The sequence below is a fragment of the Corvus hawaiiensis genome, chromosome 2, assembly GCF_020740725.1.
Source record: "Corvus hawaiiensis isolate bCorHaw1 chromosome 2, bCorHaw1.pri.cur, whole genome shotgun sequence".
NCBI classification, from domain to species: domain Eukaryota; kingdom Metazoa; phylum Chordata; class Aves; order Passeriformes; family Corvidae; genus Corvus; species Corvus hawaiiensis.
Genome location: NC_063214.1, coordinates 59,490,391 through 59,518,180, shown reverse-complemented (window position 1 = coordinate 59,518,180; position 27,790 = coordinate 59,490,391). Strand labels below are relative to the sequence as shown.

The 27,790-nt window shown below is 35.7% G+C and overlaps 1 protein-coding gene across 6 annotated transcripts in view; it reads left to right on the top strand.

The window, feature by feature from the left end:
- Window positions 1-27,790, top strand: part of LRCH1 (leucine rich repeats and calponin homology domain containing 1) — a 118,926-nt gene that overhangs the window by 88,131 nt on the left and 3,005 nt on the right. For 2 of the 6 annotated variants that reach the window (XR_007201749.1, XR_007201751.1), the window contains 5 exons: window positions 887-994; window positions 5,251-5,360; window positions 8,745-8,882; window positions 10,707-10,784; window positions 18,463-18,720. Coding sequence is in view for 2 of the 6 variants with exons in the window: in XM_048295288.1 (XP_048151245.1) it covers window positions 887-994; window positions 5,251-5,360; window positions 8,745-8,882; window positions 10,707-10,784 (434 nt within the window). In the remaining 4 variants the exon portion in view is untranslated. The remainder of the gene's footprint in view (window positions 1-886; window positions 995-5,250; window positions 5,361-8,744; window positions 8,883-10,706; window positions 10,785-18,462; window positions 18,721-27,790) is intronic. The other 4 variants (XR_007201750.1, XR_007201752.1, XM_048295288.1 and 1 more) reach the window with 4 other exon arrangements.

Below are 27,790 nucleotides of genomic sequence, written 5' to 3'. Positions count from 1 at the left end.
TGTGTGCTTCAGGGAGCCCAATCGAATCATTAATGAAGTTGTGTTTGTTAGAAGACTGTCTATGGTGCAGATTTGCCAAAGCTCGTTGTACAAACTCGGGATCACCCTCTGAGGGTATTCTATGTCTGTTCTTGTCCCTGAGAGGCCTGTAAAAGTTGTGGAGGACCAGTACTTACATAGCATGGTGGACCCATTGTAGATTTGAATTTATTGCTGGGGGAGTTAGCAAGAAAAAAAGTAGTGCTTCATTTATGATTAAGTGAATTAACATGAAAGGAAAACATCTGTGGTACATGTACTTACTGAACATCCTTCAACAAAACGAGAATCCAAGTGATAACGTAGCTGCTACTTCCAAAATCAGCTGGGAAATTGTAGTGTAATAATATTTTCACATGAATGTGTTAATTTTCTTTGTCTTTGTGAGATGTGTTCCTATTACATAGTTACACAAATTTTTCAAAATTTTTATTCTGTGGAAGTTTCCTTATTGAAACTTCACAGCTGGTATATTTACCTTCTGATTCAGAGTCAAGGTTTTTATCAGGCTTTAATATAAAATCTATGGGTACTTTTTCTTAAAACTTGGTTGTAACAAGTTATGTGAAGTGCTATGGTTACAATGATCTTGCTAAGCCTAACAGACTTAACTGCACATACAATGTATGATTTGCAAGTACTAACATTTAACTTTTCGTTCTTTTTATTCTGCACCATCTTTCATTCTTTTCTCAAAATTTATGCATTTTGTATTAATCACCTCTTAATTACATCTTTGCCATTACCATACAATCCTAATGCCATATATGATATGCTGCTGCCTACTTTTATTCCCACTCCGGTCCTTATTACCACCATGGTTGGACTGGTTATCACTCCCCTCCAGCAGACCCATCCCTCAGTTTTCCTCCTATCTCCTTCAACACACTTACACAGGCACAAACATGGGACAACTTTAGCTACAGTATCCCATCTGAAGGAGACAGTGACAATGGTAGGTGTTCCATATATAATTTACTTAATTTTATGTTTTCAGAAACATGAGTATGTGGTGAATGCCCCATGTGGCTAAGGACAAAAGACAGTACTCTCCAGGGGATGTTTATAAGACTAAATACCTCAGAGGATGCACTTTAATTGGCACTGGAATATGTAGTGTCAAAATTCAATGAGTGAAGCATCACTCTTTTCAACTCTGGCAAAACAACTTTTCCCATGATATTAATTCCAAGAACTATTTTCAGTGTAGGTTTATTTACTTGCTTTATTTTAAAGAGTTTATAAAAGTTGTACTCAAATAACAATTAATTTTGCTGCTCTCTCTTCTGCACTTTTTTATTTATTATTTTTTGAAAGATAAATGACTATTAAAATATCCTGCTTCCGTCTGCATTTATTGGTGCAGGTGCATAACTGGCTTAATAGAAGAATCCATAAAGAAACAAAGCTGAAACGATCAGCTAAGCAAAAATAGTGATTTCTGTCCAATAGAAACTGTTAGTAAGATGCTAATAGTGAAGGTCAGGTCCATTAGTGGACTATCAGGTATTAGACTGCTGCTTTTGTTTTGTTTTTTCTCCAGGGTTTTATTGTCATAATATGCTGAGACATAGCACTTGTATGCAAAGTGGGCCATGTTTTTCCAATTGCCTGAAAGTAGAAGGGTGTTTAGGTATTAAAAGGTATTGAAACTGTCAAAAGTATCAGATTGAAACCAAGACTACAAATACTGAGTGATAAATGCAAACATTTAGCTTAAGGAAACATTCTGTCTTACCATTCAGATGCCACTCTGGCCGTCACACTTGTACCACCCAAGACTTAGGACTGAAGCCCCTTCACAGGGGTATTTCATTCTTAGTTCAGTTCTTTAGTTGGCAATATTTGCTATTTGCCTCAGTGTTCTTGATTATAAGACCATAAGAAGCAGCATATGTAAGGAATCAGCTCCATAACGGAAATGAGTGTGGAATATAAGAATTCTGATACTGGTAAGTTGTGAAAACTGAATTTAGTTCATGATGGTGTGAAGCTAAGTTAACATTTCACTGATGAATGTACTAAGAGAGCAACCTAGAGGTGCTTCAATCAGTGCAGAATTTCATCTGTTCTAACCTATATTTGTTATGGTTTTAATCTTCTAAATGAAAAGAGTGGCACAGACTAGCTTGTGCATTTGGAACAGATAGATGCCTCCTGTCACTCAAATCTTAAGCCGAATGCAAATGTTAGCATTTATTATGTTGGGGTGTTTCAGCAGAAACTGGTTTTGCTGCATATTTTTTTAATTGGGGCTATTGCATTTCTGTAACTTAAATTTACACTGAATAAGTCAATCAAAGAGAAATCTAACCATAAACTTTTGGCCCGACTTCATCTCTGCCTGTCATAGTCCAACCTTCTTTTTGTCTGTTATCTTTACAGTCAGGTTAAATCATTTATTATTTTGCCTGAAGGATAATGTTGTCACACTAAGTACTCAGTACACTGAATTCCCTGGTGTGCACTTAACAGTGCACAAATGTGCATTGGAATTCAGTGCAGAAATGAGAATTTTCACAAGGAAGTTTGTCCTTGACAGTAGTATGTTGAGTACATACTATGTTGTTAACTATTACTCATCTAACTTTTTGACACTTGTGCAAAATACTTTTTAAAAAAATTATTGGAACCAGCATTACATAATAACCTGGCTTGACCATGGATTCAAAAAGCAGAAACTGACTCTTTGAAAGAGTAAAAAATGGACATTCAGGTGTGTGTGAGGTATGGGCTCCCCTTGCTGGAGATTGTGTGTAATGCTGAGAAGCAAGCAACACTTAGTACTGCCAAAAGTTCCTGTACTGGGAACACTTTTTAAAAAAATTCAGTGCATAACAAGAACTTTTACAGTTAATGCTTTAGAGTGTTTTTAGATTCTGTTTTTTAATCAATTAAATTTGTATTATTGAAAAGCTTCTAATTGTAGTTTCTCACTGCCTTTTTCTTGTGGTGGAATTGACAAAGTAATGCTGATACCTTTCAGTAAGGGACATTTGTAATCTGAAATTGGAAGGACGTAGATTTTGGAACTTTGACTTCACAAAGGCCTAAAAAAGGATAGATGTGGCCAAACTGAATGAAGACCATAATAATATTATAATTCTATGAAAATTGAACATAATTTTGTACTACTGATAATCATTTGAAATGTTGCTACTGCTAATAAAACTACAGTGACTTTTAATACCGTTTAAACATGGTTTTACCATTCAAGAAGGATTTTTATCTAGGTACGCCTTTCGTCTATGAAAGGCACCAAAGCTCAATTATTAGACTTGTACAGTGAACTATAAAATCTTAGAAATTGCAACTACTGTTTTTAATTAATGTGATAGGAGATTTTTATTTCACCTCTTAAAAATTTAGAAGCAGTCTCCAGTAAATTACTACAGAATTGCTAATGCAGAAATTTTAATACAGTACAGTTCTGGAGTTAATAGAAGTCCTTGATAAGGGTTTCTGCTCTTGAAAAACTTGGGATTTGATTTTTTTGTTGTTGTAGCCATCCTAAATGATACAATTTGTTAAATAACATTTTAGGTAATTTTCACCATATATGAGTGCTCTAACAGCCTTTGTGTATTTGGGCATGTGCAGTCATAGTCATGTGTCACCTTTCCTACAACATGTTAGGAAGCATGGATCTGTTCATACACTCTACTTTGGATATAGAATTCAATTCCAAATGTCCAGTTTGCCTTCTACAAAGCCAAAGATTAAATGTCACTACAACTGTGGGCCTTTTGCATCTGAAGGCATGGCTCTGCTACTCTCATGCATTGTGTATCAGGTCAGCATAAAGAATGTTTTTGTTTATAATGTGTGCACCTGTGTATAGATCCTTCTGAATGGTGACACTGATGAAGATGTGTAGTCCACCTGGAGAAGGGAACTGAGATGCAGTCACTCTCTGTAGTTCTCAGTCCTGTATATTCTCTACCTTAGTCCTGCACATTCTCTACAGGATGCTCTCCCACTCTGCCACTGGGATTTCTGATGACATTACGAAGAACAGAGTTTACTAATACAAAACTGTAATAGTAGGTGTTTTATTTAAAAGTAGTTCTGTTTAACAAATAGCATTAATATGGCATTCCAGAAATTACTAATTTAACAGCAATGTAGCAAGTTTCAGTTGCCTGGGAAAAGTTAAATTAGGACTGTGTGAGTTAAGTAGTGAAAGGAATCAAGTTTGGTAACTGGCCATGGTTTATTCTATCTTGATGCCTCAAATGAGTAGCCTAAAGATACACAAGGAGTTTGCTGCCTTAAGCTCCTTTTTATAGTACTTAGGGGAAAGAACTCTGCCTTTTGGCTGAAGTGCCATAGGTGCTGTCTGTCTGTCCCTTTGACTAGAGAGCTATCTTAGATCAGTCATCTCATTAGTTAAGCAGCCTGCATACAGGTGAGCCTGAACACAGCTGGGTGAGATTCCTCATGACTGCACTTGTCTGAGATGGCAAACAAAGTCACAAACAGGGAGAGTTGCTTTTTGACTGTACATCATCTTGTTCTTCCAAACCATTCAAAACGATCACTGACCACAAGAATAGAAGGGTAGAGGCGCATATTTGTGGAAATGTCATGTCATGATTTCAAGGAACTGTATGTGGGCAAAGTGATAGAGTCAGCAGGACTGGTGGGAAGCAGAACTGCCAAGAGTTTGTGCAATGCTACGTTTGCAATACGACTTCTTAGTGTAGGCAGTTACTGAATGGCTGAGTCTTCCTACATGTCTACAAGACTTTGTTTGGTGGGTGGGGTTTTTTTAGCATAACCTTATCTAGCAAGCAATTTGTTCTGTGTAGGAAGCTTGTCACAACTTGTTGCACAATTCAGCATCTTGTTAGGAGTTCTACTTAAAAGAATAAGAGGTGTTTCCTGCCATGTTAAATACAGTGTTGTACAGATCAGACTCTCTAAGGGACACTGCTGGTGCTTAATCATCTAACAGAATTTTCCCACTGAGATTAGAATTTGGATGACAAATTATCCACACCATTGATGCCTCAGGATGCTGTACAGAGCAATATCCAGAAAACAGCCATTCATAATTGTAATCCAAGATCAGATTTTTCTGTCCTCCTGAGAACAAAAAAAAAAAATTGTTTTTGCTGGAAGCAGTGCCTAAGGATTTTGCTTAATTTAGAAATAAATAAATCAAAGTGTTTGTTCTTAAACTACAATTACTCTTTTTAAAAATCCTAGTGTTCTTAAGACCACAAAGAAATCTGGAATCAATAGATCCGCAGTTCACAATTCGAAGGAAAATGGAGCAGATGAGAGAAGAGAGAGAGCTTGTGGAACAGCTACGTGAGGTATGTGAGTGTTGGTAGAATTAATTTATTCTGGTGGAATGTCTTTTTTAGTTTTTCTTTGGGAAAGTTGCCTAAGGAGGACAATATGAGAAAGGTTAAATGAGGCAATGTTACTCCTACAAATCACATCAATGAGACTATTGCTGAAGTTCTTTATCACAATCAGATGTCTGTACTTCAGGAAAGATTTTGTAAAAATGGGAAATAATAATGGGAGTTACCTGAACGACATACAGTTAATCAGCATGCCTTGCACTGGTGGAATTAATGATTTATTTAATTTAATCAGAAAGGATGAAGTGAGCACTTGAGAGAGAGACGTCTAGGAACTATTTCCAAACAGCTGGAGAAATCTGCAGTTTTGTATGTAAAAGGCATAGTGAAATTTATTAGTTAAAGCTGAAAGTAGATAATTAATGCTTGAAAAAGTTTTCTTAGAAATTAATTCAATATTTCATCACTGGACAATATGAATACAGAAGGTGGTTTCCTGATACATTGTCTTGAATGTAGAAGCTAGAGCCTGATGGAGGAATTGGTGCATAGGATTTGTGTTACACAACTAATACCTTGGTAGCACTGTTTGTGTGACACTTGGCTCTGCTTAAAAAAAAGATGACAACCTTTGCTGCGAGGAATGTCACAAGCCTGAACCTATCAAGGTTTCCAGTTATATCACATTAACAGAACAAAGGGTATCACTGCAAAACCTGGAAATGATAGGTGATTTTCACATCACAGCTGAATTACAACGTTATTTGTTCTTATCTCAGTAGCTTCATGGAATGGCTAGTTGAAAAATTATCAATTTGTTTTAAATAACATGTCTTCTATTATTTAATTTTAAAGCAAGAGGGTTTGCCTTTTTTTTCTTTACCAAATAGTGTTTAAAAGGTGGGATTTTTAATGTAGAACTACGCGGACTTTCAGATTTGCATTGTCTTACCTCAGGCCCTCACCTGTTTTATATGAATTTACCTAACTTGGTGCTGCTGATTTTTTTTTTTTTAACAGAACAGATCTTGTTGAAGATCTAACATAGTTGATAGAATGTAGTATATTTTTGATTCTAAACTTGAATGATGCCAGAAGGACAAGATACAGAAATTAGATGAGACTTTTTGGTAATGGGGAAGAAAATGGAAGCAGCAATAATAAACTGCACTAGTTTGTAGTTATTCTGAGCCTCGTCTATTTCAGCAGCATCAATGCAGCTTTTTAACATTTCTTTTAAGAGTTACCACAAATATGTAGCAAGTCCCCAAGTTCCTAAAAATAATCATAGGTAATTTCCGCAAGATTCCTGCCTTGTGCATTGGTTCAGTTAATTCTCACAGTGAAAAGTAGAACAAGGTTATCCACTGTGTCAGGCTTGATTGTGGAGAAGTAATAAGGATGTCTCTACAGAGTATCAAGTATTACCAGTAATGCTGGTTTAATATGTTACTGACCTTCAGCTCCATGTACTGTCCTTCTTTGCTCTCACCCTGAAATATCATGTTCTGGAATAAAAATTCTTTTGTTTCTTGTGAGAAGTTTGATTACAAGTCAAGGAGTGGTGACAAGAGCGAGAAGACTGACCGTGCATTAGTAACCACCAAAGCATTTGATTATGTACTGCACAAGAAAATAGCCCAGAACATACAAGTCATTAAGTTTATACTTTATGCAATAAATATATATATTAGTTAATTTTGCTTTTGAATTGTTTCGTGGTAGGTTAGTGTTTAGTGAGATTACACAGAGCCATGGACTCCAGCATGAAATGGCACTGAGTTGGTATTGTAGATGCACTGTGCTCTTATAAAAAGTGTACCCTGGTCTGTGCTGAGTAGTCTCCCAACAGACAAATCAGTGTTCTAATGAATAAATTTAAATTCATTAATTTTTATAAATATTTTTGTAACAGGTTTTGGGAAAACAGTCTCGAAGTGTATTTTTGAATCTCGTATACCAGAATTGTTTTCTGACTTGTGAATTAAACCAAGGTGAAAACAAAACATTATATTAGTGAACATGAAGCACTACCCTGTTTGCCGCTTGTAAAATCTACATGCAAATACTTGAGTAGTGTGTCTAGTAAAAGAAAAAAATGGGAAAGTATAATGAAACCCCACAGTGCTTCAGTGGAGGCTATTTCATGGTGAGGCCACCCAAATAAAGGATGTATGAGGAAGAAGTGAAGAGCTGGATTTCTTTAGATTGGATTTCTTGCTTTAGAGTACTGAGAACATCATATGACTGTCCTCAGCTGCCTGAAGGGTAGTAAAAGAGAAGGTGAAGTCAGGCTTTTCAAAGATTAACGGTGAACCCATGAAAGACAGTGGCACAAGTTGCAGAGAAAGACCTTTCAAGTACTTACAAGGAGAAAACTCTTTGCCATAAGGGCAGTGAAACACTGAATAAAGTTGCTTGGAGATTTTAGGGCTCTCTGTCCTTGCAGATATCCAAAACTTAACTAACCAGGGCTCTGGTGTCACTTCAGATTTGTTAAACTGTGACCTTCAAAAATCTCTTCCAACCTTCTTCTTTTATTCTAAAAAGAATTACCTATTCATAGATATTAATATTCAACCAGTATAGGTTGAGGTAACGTATTAATAGAGAGTAATGACATTAAGAGGTTCAACTAGGAATAAGCAACATCTATTTAAAGATAATGGGAGTAATTATCTCTAAGTGTAGAGGAATGTTTTAAAGATTGGAACACAATTCAGGAAACTCATCATATATAACAATATATTGGGATTGGGGTTTTTTTTTTTAATTCTTAAGTATTTTTCAAAAGTATTTTATTTTGCAATATCAAATTCTGTTCATTGAGATTCTTTTTCTTAACAGGTATCCAGAATTTCTTTTTTACATCTGAATGTTTTGCCTTCCCTTACCTATTTTTCTGATCACTCTAATGCTTCCTGAGTAATTTTTAGGCTACTAGGGAAAGATTACCTTTTGTTCTCTGCTTGTACAATCATTAACACGACGTAGTTCTGTTTCAATGTGCTGCTGATAAAGAAAATTTAAGACGGATAGGTAGGAGAGTTGGGGAAATGATGAAAGGAAGGAGCCACATGCAGTTCAGTCACATGACTAATTGCATGCAGATGTGGTTTTATATGGCTATATATAAAAACAGATGCCTATTGTGGCAGCAACATTGCGCTGTTGAGTTCTTTTAAAGAAGTTTATGTAGTCTAGTAACAGCATAAAGGAGGTTGTGGTTTAGTTTCTAAAGAATTAGTTATATAAAGGAATTGTGTTTCTTTGTAATAAATACTCCAACACTGGCTATGTCTCTACAGCATAGGAGATGAGGGTATTTTTCCCTTTTTTTCCCCTTCATCCATTTCTATATCAAAGTGTGCATGCATTCTTCCTTTGCAGAACATAGAAACAAGACTAAAGATTTGTTTACCTGAAGACCTGGGCTCGGCTCTGATGGATGGTGTTGTTTTGTGCCATTTAGTAAATCATGTTCGCCCTCGCTCTGTCGGAAGTATTCATGTACCCTCACCAGCAGTAGTAAGTTGCATGTTGCTTGCTGCACTGAAATGTTGTATTGATTACCGTTTTATTGCCAAATAATATTTGGGTACAAAAACTGTGTTGCTGTTAAATGAAGGATCTTTGCTGTTAAGGGCAACATTTATATTACTGCAAATTCAAATGTTCATTAGTTTTTATATATGATATATACATATATATCGTGTATGTATACATTTTTATACAAACACATCTGTGAATGAATAAAGTTATCCTGCCTTTCCCTGATCTAGCAACAAGATCAGATATTTTCATAATGGCATTTTTGTTCAGAACAGTATGAAATTCTTTGATTACAAGCTTTTATTCTAGTACAACTTTAAAAAATAAAACTAGCCCCTCCTTTGTTGATTGAAAAAAATGTGAGGTTGGCTTCAGCAGTGTCTGGCTTAGCAGATGTCATGTTACTAAAGCACTTAAAACACTTACTAGCATATTTGTCCTGTTGAGTTAAATGTAGAGGTGATTCCTTTTACCTGCAGACAGAACAGAAACTTGCACTGTAGTGATTTAATATTGGCTTGCCTAAATTTAAAGACCTGAAGATTTCAGGACATAAAATCGGTGTAAACTCTGGGTGCACTTCTTGAAACCTAAGAAGGGCACCATTGTGTTTTCTCTGTTTATGTCTATTTCTTGAATAGATCATTCTTTTAGATTTCTGGTAACAGTCTGGTTCTGAAGAGGTTTTGTGTGTTTTCAGACTATTTGCCTTTTTTCTTTTTAATGTGCATGTTGGTCAAAATTTGCTATGTACACCCTGATACTCAATTCTGAGAATACCATGTGGATTTTGGAGGCAATCTGTAAAAACTTCCAAGAAGACAGATTTAAGAAAAAGATACTTTCTCAGATGGTCTAGTAGAATTTCTTTTGCTGTTCCTTGATTTAAAATAATTTCTATCTTTGGTAAAAATATGACATTGTCAAAATATGCAAGCTTGAATTTCTGGGGTAAAAACTTCTCATGCTGATTTTTTGAAATAAGTATCTTGTGGTGTCTTCTGTAACAAATAGCACATATTTTAATTTACTTTCATTTTGTTTCTACTTTATATTGATGTTCTCTTCCTTGAAACAGCCTTCAAATTATTTTAGCCTAGAAAATTAGTTCTTTGAAATTCCTTGCTACTATAGTAAATTCTTGGTTTAAGTGAATATTCAGGAATTACCATTGTTTCACATCTGATATTGAGAAACTAAAATAGCGAGGAGTTTTGATTTTTCTTTTTAGTAATATGATTCTTCTGTAAGTACCTGGTGAATAGTCCTGAGCGAGACAAATTATTGAAGTATTTGAGATTCTAAAGTAATAGGACATTTATTCTTCAGAGATATTAATATTGGATATAGTTACTATAAATTTGTGAGTACATAAAAAATTTAAAAGGAGTGAGCCTGTTAATTACAGTTAAGTGTGTTCTCCATGATGTATGTTAAAATCCTTCATCAGTTAATTTGCTGTCCAAAAAATCAATGCTGTTTGTTACAAATCTTTGTAATAGGCAGGTTTTAGAACCTCATAAGCTGTTTGTGAACAAATGGAGATCTAAATGAGATGGTGACTTTAAGAGATAAGTAAAAGCACATGGCATCCACAATGTGTGTACTCAGTTTTTATTTGTAGGCAAGATGTTTTTAGAGCAGTAGAAAGAAAAAGTTGAACAGAATTTTATGCATTGTTATCAGGAGAAATATGGAAATGGTGTATCAGTACAAGAATAATGCAATGGGTGAATTGACCAGATGAATGTTTTTGACTTCTTTTGCCATAGACTGTTTTTCTGTTTGTTTGTTTTACAGCCTAAACTTAGTATGGCCAAATGCAGGAGAAATGTGGAAAACTTTCTGGATGCATGTAGAAAACTGGGGATACCAGAGGTAATTTAATTAAGTCTGTCATTTCTAGATGTTCAAAAATGAAAACACATTAATTACGTGAAAGCTGAAGGATAACTTTATCAACTACAGGCTTTTAGCAATAAGGACACAAAATTTAAAAATTTATCTAAATAATGTTGTTTAATATTACTTCAGTGCATTTAAATGGCTTATTTCATAGCACTTGAAACTTGCAAGTTTTGTCTTAAAGGAGTAATTCAGTATTATCGCTAATATCTCCTTATCTTTGCCATGGAAAATAAGTAAGGAATTATGATAATATATTATGTAAGTAGCCAAAAGCTTGCTAATTTTTTTCATTGCACAACATAACTGCATTTTTACCTCATGCTTTTAGAATATGAACGTCATTCTTTTTAATTTTTCTTTTTTTTTTTCAATATTTCCTTTTTTTACAATGTTAAGTACTCTATGCATTGGTGACTAATAACAGGCTCATCTCTTGTACTGAAACATTTCTGCCGTGATTTGAAGAAAAGCATTGTGTGTTAAGTATGGAAAGTACATATGTGTAAGATTCTGTAATGTAGGTGTGAGTGTTTCAGGAGTTGGAAACAAGGAAATTGCAGTGCTTGGTGTTTTCTGCATTTCATTTAAGAATGGTATCGCTCATCATGTAATTTATTCTCATCTTCATAACTAATGTAATGAATACTGGAGTTGCATTGGGATTATTTCAAAGACTCCCTTATGGTGTAGAAGAACCTATTAAGTTCAATTTTAAAAAAGTTTTTAAAAGTATTTAAAAGTTAAATTTCAAATATGTGACCCTCAAAAGAAGGTAAAGTGTTATATAAGGTCATTTTAAACTGAACACAGGAAAATTGCATTATGTATTTTCACTGGTGCCTGCATATGACAGTATAATGAAGGCTGAGTTCTTTTTTTCTGTTTCAAGAATGCTGAAATGCAAAGATATTTTGTGTGATTTCCACCACCATCCCCTTGGGGAGCAGATGGTAATGCAAAGATTTCACATTGGGAAAGAGTTCCAATTTGAATTCTTTGTTTTAGCTATATTTTAGCATTTGATTTGGAGGACAGCAAAAGTGACAGATCATTTTTGCTATTTGTAGGAATTTTGAGGGGGAGACTTTCTTACAGTTTCAGTGAATGGTTCATCATAAATTTAACTTGACAGTTCAGTGTAATGACTGGGTCTCTTAAGTTGTAATGGTTCATTTAGTTCTTGTAGTTATGTAATTTCTAACGTTACAACAATTTCATATTAAAGGTAAAATTTCACTTTGGAGAAGATCAAAATCTCATTGTTGTGGACTTATAGACATGGAGTATTTGTTAAGCTCCCCCAAAATTCTTCTGATGCATCATAAATTATCAGTGAATAGAATACAAGTCAGGTTTTCCTGGCTGTAGCCTATTGGGAAAGAAAAGGCCAAGAGCTGTTTTCATTGCTGTTATGACATCTTTCAGAAATCTTTCCTTCTTTTTAATTTTGGTTTTCTATAAGTAAACTCTCTGGAGAAATAAATTTTTTTGTATTTTGTGAATAGGCATTTCCATATATATGTATTTATTACCCCTCCTTTTTAATCCTTTCATTGAAATTAGTGTTGAATTCTTTAGGATTTTTTAAAAATTTGTTCAAGTTTATCTGTTGAAGAGTTGCATGGAGGCTTGGGCACAAAGCCACATCTTACCAGTCTGATTTGTAAACTAACCATTTTTATGTATCTAAATAAGCCATTAACTTCTCTTTAAGGAAAAAACCCATTCACTTAAACATTAAATTAATTGCTTGCAATTGTAATCTTACAATAGGTTTTAAGTACTCTGAGGAAATTCTGTTTGATTAGCTGTAGGTAATTTGCAAATGTATATGTTTGCTATATTTTGTGAAAACACATCATGTTGTGGAAGTAGCTGGTAGATGCTAGAACTTCACTGTGTGTTGCAGGGACATGGATTAGGAATGCAAAATTGTGTAATAGTGAGTATGACAGTCAGCTGTCAAAGTTTTTAAAGAACTACAGATGGTGTGCTCATGCTGCTTCAGATTGATGGGTTGTGCAGTGCCTAACTATCTCTGGAGAAACCAGGAAAAGGAGTGTAGTGAATGATGACTTCTTTTTTAAAACAAGCACCTTATTTGGGAAAGCGATAGGTTCTACTTTTGGGTCTTTATACCCGTACGTATTGGGCTTTTCTCTGGTACTTACGCCCATGTCTAGTTCCTGAGAATTAACTTGAAATTCTGCTGCATGGGTTTGAAAAGGATTTTAAATGGTCATAATTCGTGTTGGTTTGTTTTCAGTTATTTAAGGAATAGAGTATGTGCTGTTTCCTGAACTCCACAGGTTTGAAATAATATCCTGTTTAGTCATGTAAAATGAAAACAAGAAAATAGCTAAGTAATTGCTGTGTTGTGCTGATGTGCATGGTCTCTTACTTCTGTGGTTTTTAGCGTTCAATTCTTGGACCAAAATTACATTCCCAGAATGATCCTGGGAAACTTCATACAAATGTAGAACAATGCAGCTGGTATCTGAATGTGTCACACTGAGTATCAGAAGCTGGCATCTTGACCAAAGAATCACAAATACAGAACTCAGGAACATCAGTGTCTCCTTATAATGACGTGGTATGTAGATGACTCTGAAAGCCATTAGCTGCCAGGTGAGAATTCCAACACAATGGGGGACACATTGAAATCGCTTTCTGTTAACAGCCACGCGATGCTCCTTATTGCATGCAGAAGGAACGTGCTGGATCATATATAAAAGGGAAGTTTGAACTCTGACCCTTAATATGAAACTGAATAGCAGTGCTCTGGCTGCACCAGGAGACTGTCGAAAGTGTGAGAATCATAGGACAATCAAGTTGTGTCCAGTTTTGCCACTAAGCTTCGCTGTCGCACCTTATCAGAGAACCTTGTAGATCACTTTTTGAGACAAATCAACTTGTTTTTTGATGTGAGAAAGGAATGTTGTCAGGTAAGTATCTGAAAGCGTGAAGATTCAGAAAATGTCTGCTGTGCCCCTCAGGAGCTGTATGACAAAAAGGTGCAATCTTTGTCTCTTAGAAAATTGCAAAAGAATACTTTATTTTACATTGTTAACTGAAACCCATCAAATTACCTGATTTCTTCTATAGTAGTGACAGTGACAAACATTCCTACTTTTTGGCTGATACAGATTGAATAAGCACATGGCAGTAGATGTGTGACAAGTAGGGCTGAGATCCAGCTGCATTTCTCAGTGACATGCAGTACTTGGATGGTGCCATTCACTGGACTTACATTGTTAATGTCACATGAACCCACAAATAATACCACCCTTACTGCTTACTCAGTTCCTCTATATTGCACCCACCCTCTTATACTTGGTGGGTTTGAAAAATAAAGCTGTTTTTTTTTTTTATTTCTCTTTTGCATGGAAGTGTGGCCCCCAAAGTGTCAAATGTAATGGTTCTAGTGCAGTTTTATTCTTCGTAGTGACATCTCATCTCAGAGATATTAAAAATTATCAGAAGAGTGAATCATCATTAGATTACCTTGTATGTGAAGTTATGGAAGTATTTTGTTTACAACTGGTGTTTCATAAAACCAGTAACAATATATGTAAAGGCAACAATGTTCATGCAGATTTCTTCAGCTTGTCATTGCCACGTCAGTATTCATACTAGAAGCAAAGAAATAGACTTTCCCATTTTAACCTGCAAATTAATAAATTAATTAAACTTGAGCTTTTATTCTTGGTAGCTGTTATTCCTGGTAATCCATATTACACAGTATTATGTGCTTTCAGTAGTGTTAACAAATATTCCTTTCAAAAGTTAAAAATAATGATTTGTGGTGGGTTGAGTGATACTTTACTACAAGTAAGATTTAGACCAAAATAAAGCTGTATATGCAATGTGTTAGAAAGACAAAAGTTACAAGTTTTGGTCTGCATTTTTTCTGGTTCTTAGTTATGAACAAATAACGTGTATCAGAAGTAGGATCTTTTAAGAATTTATTGAAAAAGAAAATGAAGTCTTTTCAATGTCTGTGAAATTAGCTTTTCACCAAGACATGAATGAATTTTTAGGATACACATCTTACACTAATGTAGTATCTTAACAGTTTAGGCACTTGAGCATCTTTTGACCCTTTATGGGGTCAGGTCAGCAAAATAAGATTACTTTTTTTAAAAACAAAAGAAAGAGTTTCCCCATATAACATGCCTTGTTGATCTTCAGCTTAAAAACAAGATAGACTGAAGTTACCGTGATTAGTACTGGAATGGTAATTTCTATTGATAAAAGGTAGTGATAAAATTAAATCTTTCACAGCCAAATGGTCCAGCAGGTTTACCAAGCATCTGTGTTCCAGCACATCAGTAGTAACGCAGCATGATTTAGTGGGACAAATTATATCTTGGGTGGGAATGAGAGAATTCTGCCATATCTCTTAAATTTTCAGTCATTTACATGGTGTAAACATACTGAGTGGAAAAGAGCGTGATGATAAGAAATGGCTTTTTGGACCTCCAGTCATTGTATGAAGATGCAGACTGTGAAAGGTTCAGCTGTGCCACTTCTGAGTGACTTTTGAGCCCTGCAGATGGGACCTATTACTGTGTTTCAGCCTCTCCTCTGATAGCGAGGTCTACTAAGTGGCAATGTCAGACAGAATTATTCTAAAAATCAGTATGATTTGTGTTAGTGTAGGAATTGCAGATTAAGAAAAACAATAATGAAGAAAAACAAAACAGGAGGCTTTTGTATTCTAAAAGCAGCAAAACAAAGTAAAGGAGGCAGCCAAGCAGTGACTGTAAAGTGTTTTACCTTCTATCCATCCACCTGTTAGTTGTTCAACTGGTAATCATGTTTTTTAGTTTAATGCAAGGTATATTATCATTATGCTTGTTTTCTGATCACATAATCAGTTACTTCTCCATAGTTTCATCATGAGACATCTATGAAGTCGCAGTAAGTTTTATCAGGTATGACTCCTTTTTCCACCTTTTCCTTCTGGACTCGATAATGGACACTGTTTGCCCTATGGTATGGAGTTAAGTGGTTCAATACACTCTTAATCCTGAAAGCAGAGTTCTGAGGTTCCTCTCATTTGTGTTTTGAGTATAGTCCATATGCACTACAGATTTCATTCTTTAATGCACTTCTGCAAACTTACTCTTGACTTTTTCTATCAGAGTCTAAATCTGAGGAGGTCAGTTCTGAAATGCTATGTGTTTTCTGTCACTGCAGGGGCATGCAGAATGAGGGTGGTTTGTGCACACAAACAGCTGGCTATGCTTTTGCTGTCCTGTTTCTGTCTTACTGTGTTTATTCTGTGTGCATGATTGACAGCTGTATGATTTAATCATACAGCTTCATAGACATAAAATATCAGTCCATAAATATAACGATTAAATAGATGTATCTTTGAAGTTCTTACTAGCAATAATTTCAGTCCCTTAAATGAGAGGGGCAGTGTTTGTCATAGATGAGTGGATGGGTGGTTATCTTTGAGACTTTGTGTGGGGGTCATGTGTTTTTTCACTACTTCATGATGTCATGTTTTAGTTTTGTATTTTATTGCACAATATCAGTGCAATAAGTGGAAATACTTCTACCATTACAGAAGAGCTAGATATTTTTCATCTACAGTTACATTACAGAAGTTTAAAATACATAAAATATAAACATTTTACATTATAACACGTGAATATAACACCAAATTATCCATTGTCACAGAACACACAAAAATAGTCAGACATTCCTGAGGCTTCCCCAAGTTTCACTGAATTTAACTAAAACACAGCCTGGCAGTTTTTATAGGAAATTTCTTCTGCATGTGTTGGCTGTTTTTGTACGCTTTGGCTTCTCCTTATGCTGCTTAGGATGTTAATCTTGGGTTAGCAACTTCATCAGTATCTGTAAGAAGTCAACCTATTACCAGCTCTCAGTCTCTAAACTCTGAAATTACTCCCTTCTCCATTTGACTGCAGTAGGGACTATTGGCATTGTTTTGGGGGGTTTTTGGACAAAAATTTTAAAAAGTCCTTATTATAAAGTTCTGGAATTTTCTTTTTAAAATACAAGTTGAATGTATCTTAGATATTTACTTTGGTATGTATTTTCAATAAGTAGGAATTGAGTCTTATATGTTGTTCCAAAATGAATCCAGCATTTACTGGGTTTATTGGTGTCTGGTAAAAATGCAATATATTATGTAGTTGGTAGTCATGAATAGTTTGCACTAAAACTTCTTTCTCTGGTAAGCAGCTTGTGGATGTAGGTGTAGAATACAGTACTAATTCTATCCCATTTTTAAACAAAATCAGCATGTTTTGTGCTGTCTGTGAGTTTTCATACTCTAAAAAAATGACAGAATTGCATTGAACTTTATTATTACATTAGAGTTTTGAGTAAAAAAAATTATGAAAAATCACAGCAAAAAGTGTTGTTGCTAGGCAGGTTGGTTCCCTGCTCTATCTGGTGGCCTAAGTAACAAAATTTTGCAGCTTTTGACTCCTGGTAAAGCTAGAACCAGTCATGGTAAGCAAAAAAAAAAAAAAAAGTGTCGCTTCTTAATTTGTGTATGAATGACAGTTTTGACTTCCAGTTTCACTAGCCACTTTTCAGGATAGAAAGATATTTTAAATATTTTAAAGATTAATTTATTTCAAACTGGACCTTGAAACTTTGCACTAACAGAAAACAGACATTGAACTTTCATGTCTTAGTTTATTTGGTATACTGTCAGTTCCTTGAGGAAGTGAGACTGAAAAGCTTCCACAGGAACAGTGTCCTCTCAAACTCTTACTGCATGTAATTTTGTTCAGTAAGTATTCCTTATCTCAGTAAGGCCTTATTTGCAATGTAAAATGGTGTATCTTAGATTGCATTTTGAAAGTACTAGTGTTGCTTGGTTTGATTTTAATGCTAAATATCGTGTGAACATACTGATATTATTACATATTACGCTTCATATTGTATAGCCAGTCTAGAGTAAGTTGCCACATGGTTATTGATACTTTCCAAAAATGGTATGAGAATCTAACCTGCTAATAATTTTAAAAATGCTACGTAAGGAATTTAGTGTCCAAGTCTTCAGTTTAGAAACTTTATTAAAATTAAGTATAGTTAGTGCTACATTGACTTTTTAAGTTTCTATCCCAGGGTATCATTTGAGGTGATATTTGAATACCAAGTTATAGATTATAATATTAGAGAATTTTGCGTACTTCTAATGCTTTCCGTAAATACTTTTTCTTGAGACTTCATATTGCTGCTGCCTGTGCTTTTAACAGCTTTCTAACCCACTGTTTGCTATTTTATAAGTTAGTTTTTTCAGCTGCTTCCATGTAAGCATTTGAATAAGGTCCAGATGAACGAAGGTGTGCAGACCTCATTGGAATGAGCGGATCACACGCGCTTCCTCACCTTGTGAACTTGGGCATAATTTTGGAAGGATTAGAAGGCCTGAGCACTTCTATCTTAACAGTCTGATGTTATATGATAGCTTCAGTATTTTAGAGGAAATAAAAGAAAGCTGGGATGTCTAGTGACTAAGGCAAGACTAGCAAGAAACTATTCCTACATGTTTATGCTAGAATATTGTGATAATTTATTTATCAATATCTTTCTATTTTTGTATTTTTAATTTTTTGCACTCTTTTTCTGTTCTAATGGCTGCCCTTCGGGATAGGCTGACCTCTGCTCTCCGTATGACATCCTGCAGTCGGATATTCGTCACATTCGAAAGACTGTTGACACTCTGCTCGCCCTCGGGGAGAAACCCCCACAATCAACTTCTGCTTTTCGCTCCTGGGATCTAATAGGCTTTTGTCTTTTCCATATACTTTTTATAATCTTGATGTATATAACTTATCACTGGAATTTGCTAACAGCATAACCTGTTCGCATGTGCACACAAACTTTCTGCTTTGTCTCTGACAAATTACAGGTACTTAATTTCCTTCCTTTGCCTTACAAACTTCTCCCTTTCCCTTGCTTCCCTTCCTTGTAATATCTTTATTAATATCTTGAAATAGGAGAGAGGACTAGCATCTTGAAGGCAAGTTCCATGTCTTCTATCCCCTCCAGCTCTAGTTTAAGAACTCATGTACCTCTTTATTTGTAGTTTTTCTTTCATGTTGACTAGACTACTCACTAAATGTGTTAAAGCAGTGAAGCTCCTCTTATTCCACTTTTGGGTGTAGGCTAGATGTGTATTACAAGCAAAACAGAAATGAATTTCTTACTTTTTGTGAAAATCCAGGAATGCTGCAGATATTGAAGCAGCTTCAGATGGCACTTCCAGCAGGAGATAGTTCTCTAAGTGCTCTTAACACAATATGTGCAGAGATAATTGGCACCCACTCAGAAAATACTATCTTTCAAATTACTGTTATTTTTTAATTCTTATATATTAACAAGAGTACTGTAACTTTAAAGCTTATTGTTTGTCTCTCCTGTTCTGATTAAATTCCATGCTGGAGTAGTTATGTTTTCCTATGGTAGAATAATCTTTCTCTTCTGTCACACAAAACAGTGTTGATGCCCTTTGAACACTTGCTACACTACACCCAGAGGTGACTGTAAATTAGCAGTGGGTGTGAGCAAGCCGTAGAATCCAAGAGACTTTAGAATGTTTCAGGATGAAGATCATGCGGTACAGTGAGACAGTTTGGGAATAAGCTGTTAAATTCCTGTACCTGCCATTCTTCTGTGTGGCGTCAATCAAGTCACGTCGTTATCTTCTCTGTTTCATCACCTGTGAAAATGCAGATACTGTTCATTTGTTTGTGTAACCAACTGAGCAAAGAAAGTGTAGCTAGGAAAACAGATCCTCTGGGAAGACTCTAGCTTTTCCATCCTAGGAGGTTTTAGAGAACAGCTTAGACATACATTAGCCAGGGGCTATTTTGGTTATGTTTGAACTCTTGCCTATGGTTAGACTGCTGGGCTGATGACTGTTGCTGCCTGCAGATGACCTCCATTTCCCTTCCAGTTTTGTGTTCTGTTCATCTACTCTAAAACTTAAAATAAGACAATTTTGGGGTTTTCTCCTTATTGACATGAAATATACAAATGAAAATTGATTGAAAAATATAAACCTATATTGGTGTTTCAGTATTGGCCTAGATGCTGTTGCCTAAATTTGTAACTCAGTCTCAGGCTAGCTAACCAAAGGACCTCAGTTTTGTGTCTTGGAAATACATGCATTCATTTCTCCCTGTCTAGTGTATGGTAAAATTAGCTTTATAGTCTATATAAAATATAGACTTTTAGAGTATAACTAGGATAAGAATTTATATGTTACTGATTGTTCTGGCCATACAGTTGTGATTTAATGCTGCCCTATAAATATCCCCACTCCACAGATACTTGTAAAATTTTATTTTAAAACTTTTAAATGCAGTTCTATTCCTAGTTTCTGTGGCTTAAATATATAGATACATATATAAATATAAAGATAGATAAATATATAGATAGCTATAGACAGATATAGATAAAGAGTAGTAAATGTATTATTAGATACATATTTTAGGATGGAAAAATTAATTTCAGATGATGGATAAATCAAAATTTTTTAAGGGTTTGGTGTCTAGCAGCTTCCAGTGCATACATACAACAACTTTATTGTAAAGAGTGTCATCTGTGACCAGGCAAGAGTTCAGTGAGTGCTTCAAAGCTCTTTATTTGATAGGTAGCTATCTTGTGTCCTCATCCTGTACAGTCCTGTCTTCTAACTGTGTGCCTAGTTTCAGCAATTCCAACACCAGGCACTTGTTTACTCAGTCACAGCTTGACATTTAAGCTTCCACTTTGAGGAGATCTTTGTTTTGATTTTAGTTGTCTTACCCTAATTATTTTGCTTTTCTGATGAAACTTAGTGACATAGGGCTTGAATCAGTTCAGAATCTACTAATTATGTGTTTCTCTATACTCCAGTGTAGGCATTTGAGACAAAAGTGATGTCTTCTGTGGGGCTGAGATTTTACTATTGCTCCCATAAGTGGTAAACAGGTCTCCTGTTGATGCTTGGTGTTGTGCCCTGCTTGTATAGTACTGAACTACATGTATGAGTACATCTTTTGAAATTAGAAAATTATGTGGAGAAAGGTTTTGCTACATCCTATAGTACATGTCTGTCTCATTGTCTAATATCACATCTGGTTATCCACTGTATTGAATAGTTTGGAGGGAGGTAAGAGGAGTACTCAGTGTGTTTTGCATTTTCAGTGTTCAGAAATGGAAGTTCACACCTTCAGTGGTTTTGAATGTTTTATCAGAGTAGACGCTGGGCTAGAAAGTGAACTACTGTTGGGCCAGTGTAGACCCAAGTGAACGTCCCCCAGTCACAGTGACGCTTAACTCCTGAACTTGGCCAGAGTCCTAACTTTGTATATGCTTACCATGCAAACAGAGTTGTTACTTAGGGACCATGTGTATTCTCAGCTATGACAATATCTGGTATTTAAAGTGTAACATTATGTGCAGTTTCTGGTAGTTAGAGATGGTGAAGCCATCTTGAAACAGATGGTGAAAAACAACAAACATATTTGGTTCATAACAAGCACAGCTGTGCTACCATACACGAAGCTTATCCAGTTTGGTATTTTTTGGGAGTTGTTACTGATAACATTTCCAAATATCTATAAATCTTACAGGGAAAGAAATAGTGAAATTACCCTTCATTTTCTAAATGTGGCTATAATAAAGTTTCTCAAAATACATTTCAAACGTAATGCAAATATGAAAAATATCTGTCTTTCCATCTCTTAAGTCAGTAATTTTTCCACTAAATGGGGAGCTGGAAACTAAAACATCATTAATCTACTCTAATGGGTTCTTTGCTAAATGCGGAGTCCTGTTTCTATGCTGCTGTTCTGCAGCTTTAGTACTTGTGAAACAAACAGTTCAACTCTTTGGTGGTTCCTCACCTTTGAGGACATGCCAATATTGAGACATCTAGTTAGATATAATTGGTACTTACTGCTCATAGCCAGTTACATAATCAAGTTGATCTCCTTGAGTTTAAAAAAAAGGTGCACTGTAGTTCACCCCTATATTCATTAATAACGTTAGCTGTAATTGCTCCTCTGCTTCTTTTCCCATTCATTTTTTTTTCCATTGCAGTGACCAGCAGAGATTTTCAAACCATGATTTCTTAATAAATTGGTTTCCAATCTGTACTGTGCCCATCATATTAATTACTCTTATGTCCTGTGGAGGTCATCTCATCTATCCTGCAATAAAATAATAAATACAGCTTGTAGTGGACATACTTGCAGGCAAAATGTGTTTGCACTGGATCACAAGTGCCATTTTGATGTGAGGATTTGGCTTTCTTTTTCCTTGGTCCAGAAAAAAGAAGTATTTTCAAGTGCAGTGTAATGCAGTGTAGTAGTCCTTCAAATGCCTCTTGTATATTAACAAGTTTTTACAGCTGAAAGCTGTGTATAGATCCCATTGTGCTCCTAATAAGTGTTCTGAAAGTTGAACTTTATGTGAATGGGGACTGAATTAGATCTGAGCAAACGTTCAATACATGTTCCTACTCAATATGCATTAATAAGTTACCAAAATATTGCCATGTCATTGTTTTTCACAAAAATTTTACTCCTGTTACAAAAAAACCCAGTCATACATGCAGGTTGAGAAAAAAATGGTACAGTTGGTTTTGAGAACCTTTGCCATTTCCTTCGTTTCTAGAACATAAGCTGCATTATGCAGAAGGAGCAGTAGAAAAATACTGTAAGGTAATTACCTATTCTGCTTTGATGATACAAAACATTCATCACTTTCTCTGAATTTAATATATAAGTTTATGGTATAATTGGTATTTCCCTTTTAAGTATATGTTTTCTCTTACTGTTTCATGTGTGTCTTGTCTTTATTAAGATTTTTGTTCCTTGCAGTTTCAAGTCACCGTTTTCTAAGCAATTTAGAATAAAACTGTGAGGGATTTTGTAAAATATGTTGTCTACTTTTATGTTGTATGGCTCAAGGTCATAATTTATTGGAGAAACCAAAGCCTACTATCAGCAATTACAGTTTTGCAAATATTTCCAATTTATTGAATGTTCAGAAGATGCACATATCTAGATGTCTAACTGGCTATAACTCCAAATAGATAATTTTGCAGCTGCAGTGCAGCCTGAATTACTGTGCTTTTTTATACCTCTTTTCATTTGTACTTGAAAAGGTAAGTCAGGGCATCTGGGCATATACAAACATCAACAATAATAGTGGAAAAGGAAAAAAAATAAAAGGACGCAATTTTAAATTGCCTTAGTTATATGGAAAAGTAAATATTTGCTATAGCTTTTTTTTCCAACTCTTTAGGAAGAAAACCAGCCTTGACCTAACAAAATGTAAAGGTTGAGTATATTGGACTTTTTGCTTAAGTTTGCTTAAGTATAACGCCCTGAAGTTTCTTTTAGTGACTTCCCACTTCAAAATAGTTGGCTTCAAAATGAAATGATGGGCATTACATGGACTTAGGTTTTTAATTTGTGCTTTGATAAATTGCAGATTCCAGTATTCATTGTTATATTAATATTTTTCCCCTGTGGATCTAAAATCTCATATTCTACTAATACAAGGAAGAAAGAGAAAGGCTCTTGCCAAATTGTAGAATTCCATTTCTCTGTATTTTTACTAGCAAATACAGACAGTTGGGCCCTGCTCTTATCATGATGTGGTCATTTTACCACTTACCAATCTGATATTATGGCAGAAATGGCTTTTATAGAATTGCTTACTGTATCTGAATTGCCAAGCTGCTTGCCCTGCCATAAAATAATTTAAACAGTTGTCTTGATTTTGAAGTCATCCGGTGTCAAAGAAAATAGATATGTATGTGAAGTGTGTCACGTATTCTTGAGGGATTAGTGTCATTGTGTATTCCTGGCTTTCTTCTATTCTAAATTAGACATTTTGTTCCAGGATTAGAAACTTGCTCTGGCAAGCACATGCACATGTGCACATTCGTGGATACACCTGTTGTGCTGTCTCTTTGTGCTGCTTTGTGATTCAGCCTCCTGCTGCTGCCTCCTTTTTGTGCACTTCTTAATAGTTTTTCCTTCGGGAGGAGTTAGTTCTTTTGCTTCGTGATGAGTTTGAAAACATTATCCATTCAAAATGGCTGTGTGTCTGTAGAAGGTGGTTTGCTTGCTATAAGTAATTAAGTTCCTTTGTTTGTGTTCTTAGAAAAAAGACAATAAAAATATATTGCATCTTCATTTTTGTAGTAGATAGAGAATAGAGAGATTGGTGCTGCTATGAGTGGAGTGGCAGCCCTTCCCCCCACAATTGTTTTAGGCTGGTCTGTAGAATTAGTAGCCAGTTCTTCTGTCTGTTCTTTTGGAGTTTGTTCAATGATGGTTTCAACAGGGGTGTTTATAAAGAGAGAATTCACACTTTTGTAAGAAGTGTTATGCTTTTGAATCTATTTTAAAAGGGACAGAAACTTTATTAAATGTGCAGAGAATTATTAAATGTGTGAGGTTGAGTCTCCTCAGAGTCAGGGGCAAGTTCTCCTCTTGGTTGGTCAGGCATTTGCTTCAAAATGACAGGATTCAAAAGGTTTGAAATCTTCATGGCCTGCAGCTTCACAGTTCTGCTGTCAGTGGTTTCCAGAGGGCAGCTGTAGCTGGTGAGGGAATGAGGCAGAGCATGGGAAAGCAGGGACGGTGGCTGAACCTAAGTAGGGAGACACCTGGGATGTAACTGCTGTTATGGAAAGCTGTTGTTTGTGCTTTGGATTCCATCCTTGGCAGGATTTGACTTTTCCTAGTCTGAGAAGTAAATATGTGGCTCTAAAACTCCAGTTTAAAAAGTATGTGAGATAGGGTTGATGAAAGCTATTTACAAAGCTATTAAGATAGTGTTTAGGGCTTACATACCAGAATTGATTTGTGACACATTTAGAGAAGTTTGTCATTTTTAGGAGATGGCACCGGTCTCATTGTCAAGTTTGGAAAGTTCATTGTAGCCAAGTGTTTAGCTCCAGAATTATAACATATTAGCCAAGTTCCACCTGCTTCATAAGAGAAGGCTGTCAAGTGTATATGTTTTGAGCACTAACATAGGATGATGTATAAAAAAGTTACATGCTGGGAAACTTTTCACTCCGACAACACAGTTGTATGATCCTATTTTTTTACAGACCTCCTAGAACAGCTTTCCTGATTGGAGTATGCATCTTGTAAATACAGCAGGTGGAGAGAGGTTGCTTTATACAAACTAAGTTACTATGCTGTATTTAAAATAATTAAATAATGCTTGCCTTTAAAAACATAAAAAAAATCATGTTGAATGGGGTTTTTATGTGAAATGGGGCATGCATTCCCTTACGCTTTTAGTGCAAATGTGCTTATAAACAACTGCCAAAATCCTAGCAAGAGAGCATGACAGAGTAGCTCAGTGAGTGCTACAAGGTGCCACAAAAACAGTGAGTTTGGAATTTAAATTTTTCTTAAGCAAGTATCCTTAACTGCAGTAGTTTAAGCAAATCTGACTTCAATAGCAAAATGTAGAATATTTTCAAACATAAATATCTAGCAAGGTAGGTTTTCTTGGAGTTGGGTTTTTGGATTCAGTCCCTACCCTTCAGCTGTGTAATACCAGTCCCTTAGTTTTCAGATACTGGATTCATCGGGCCTTCTTATTAAATGTCTTTTGTGTAGCATGGAAGAATAATGAAATATTGGCATGCTAAGGGCCAAATCTGTGAAACAAGAGCTTACTGTGCAAGGACACTGGAAAGAAGTAGAAGAGTGGGGAAAGAATAACATTTCACTCCAGGTGTCTGATTTGTATTCTCAAATAAGATTAGTATAATTATTTTTTAAAAAAATTACCAGCATCAGAGCATTGTGGATTTTTAGATGAACTGGCTCCCAGGACAATAGATTGGCAAAATGTCTAGTAGAAATCACACCTTTTGAAGTAGAAGAATATTGGGGTTTTTTTCCCCTTTTATTTGATATGACTGTATCTACCTTCTTATGTAGCTACTCCAGTGCTAATCGGGTATCGGTTTAGGAGTTTGCATCCTAAAATATATGTTTTTCTGGGAAAGACTTTTTTTTTCAGAGGAATAAATGTTGGGGGGAACCATCTCTGACAGCTTGCAGGTCAATATTTCAGTCAGAAGAACAACCAAGAATGAACTGCAGAACTCAGCAAATGAACAGTTTATGGTAGGTAGGTTTGGAATGGAAATGTGGATGATGACCTGGAATGGCTGCAAGATGGGGGTAGTTCCTTGGCCTGACTGGACAAATAATTGCAGCCAAGAGGGGCGGGGTGGCTGACAGGAACAGGAGGCAGTTGCCACAATAGTTTGGTCAATGTGAATCAGAATCCACAAACTCAGTAGAAGTGGTAACCCAGCATTAGCAGGACTATTACAGCATCTTCCATGTGGGGAAATGTGTCTTGCCCATCTCCTGCAGACCTACTCAGCCAAGCTCCTTGAAAATTATCTGTTTGAAGTTGTTTCTTGGGTCTTAAAAAAATCTTTCACACATAAAATAATAAATACTAAAACGACTTCAGTAGTAAATACAAAATGTAAACAAAATACAGATAAATTACAGTTACTGGTATCAGATGCCATGACCATGAATGGAGTTTGGCTCTTACCTTCAGGTTCAATAGTTAATATGTACATTTTGCAGTTTTTCCTCTCATTGAGGCTGGAGCGGGGTGTGAGGAACTTCACAAAAAATTTAAGCAAGCTAAATGATGGTTATGCCTAAAGGAAATACTCATTAACAAAAGAAAGTCATGAACATCAGAAGCAGTGGAAAAGCTGTTTAATACTGATACTTTTCTGGAGCTGTGGCCCACTGGAGGAGGTCTCCTGAGCAAGGACTGGACAACAGTGGATGGAAGATGAAAACAGTTAAACATATGTGCTTAATGTAATAAAGACTCTATGAATTGTTCTTGTGTGTACCAGTCCCATTATATTGAGTTGTAAGGGTCCACAGGAGTCAAGGAAGGGACTAGAGCTGAAAAAATGTGTCATGAGAAGAGCGGCTGAAGAGATCAGTGAGGTTTAAATTGAAGAAGTAATCAATGTGAGGAAGTGTGGAAAAGGACCATGAATTGTATAAAGACAAAATAAGGGACACTTAGTTAACACTACAGATGCAAGAAGAATATTCAGTAGAAGACAGGCAATTAATTAAAACAGAATCTCAAATGCATCATTAGTTTTAAAAGTTAAAACTTTATTGAATAACTAAGATATTCAATAATGAGAATATCAAAACCACACTCTCTTTCAAAAAAGTCAGTATTCCAAGTCTGCTGATGGTCATGTATGGATGCATAGGGAAGGAACAGGTTAGATCACACAGATGGTGCCTTTTTCATTCTTAAAGCAATGACATACAGCTTAACGTCTTTATGGACCAGACACTGTTTCCATGTGTTTGTGTTAAATAGCATTGTTTGGATTTTTCTCTTACCTGTATATTTTTGTCATCCCACTTACGCTTTTGGCTTCCATGTTGTGGCAATGAGTCTCACAGTTGTAACTATGGTTTATGTGATGTAGGCTGGCTTTTCCATTTATTATAAACCTGCTGCCTGATTTCATAATTTCATGGATTTCTTTACAAGAATACCCAGTTACATTAAGAAAAACTTCTTTTTAAAGAGAGGGCCAGTCATGACACAAGGCTTTCTCTAATTATTCGTGGGTGGGTGTCTTGCTCTCCCTGTAGGAGATACAGTATTTACTGCTTGACTGTCTTCTGCTATAACAGCCTCTGTGGACAGCTAGTGAGTTCCATCCTGGCCATGACTGCTGTGTCCTTATGGTGAATAAAGTTGATTCCTGGGTAGTTCGAATAAGGTGCAAATACTGGGAACGAAACACTTTGCCTATTGAATGCACAACATGGCACACACTTCCCTGTATGTGCTAGTATGTAGTTTTCAAGGTGCATATCCTGGCACCTGTCTAGAGCTCAGTGGGAGAATGGGGTGGTTTTGGTTTGTTTTTTTAA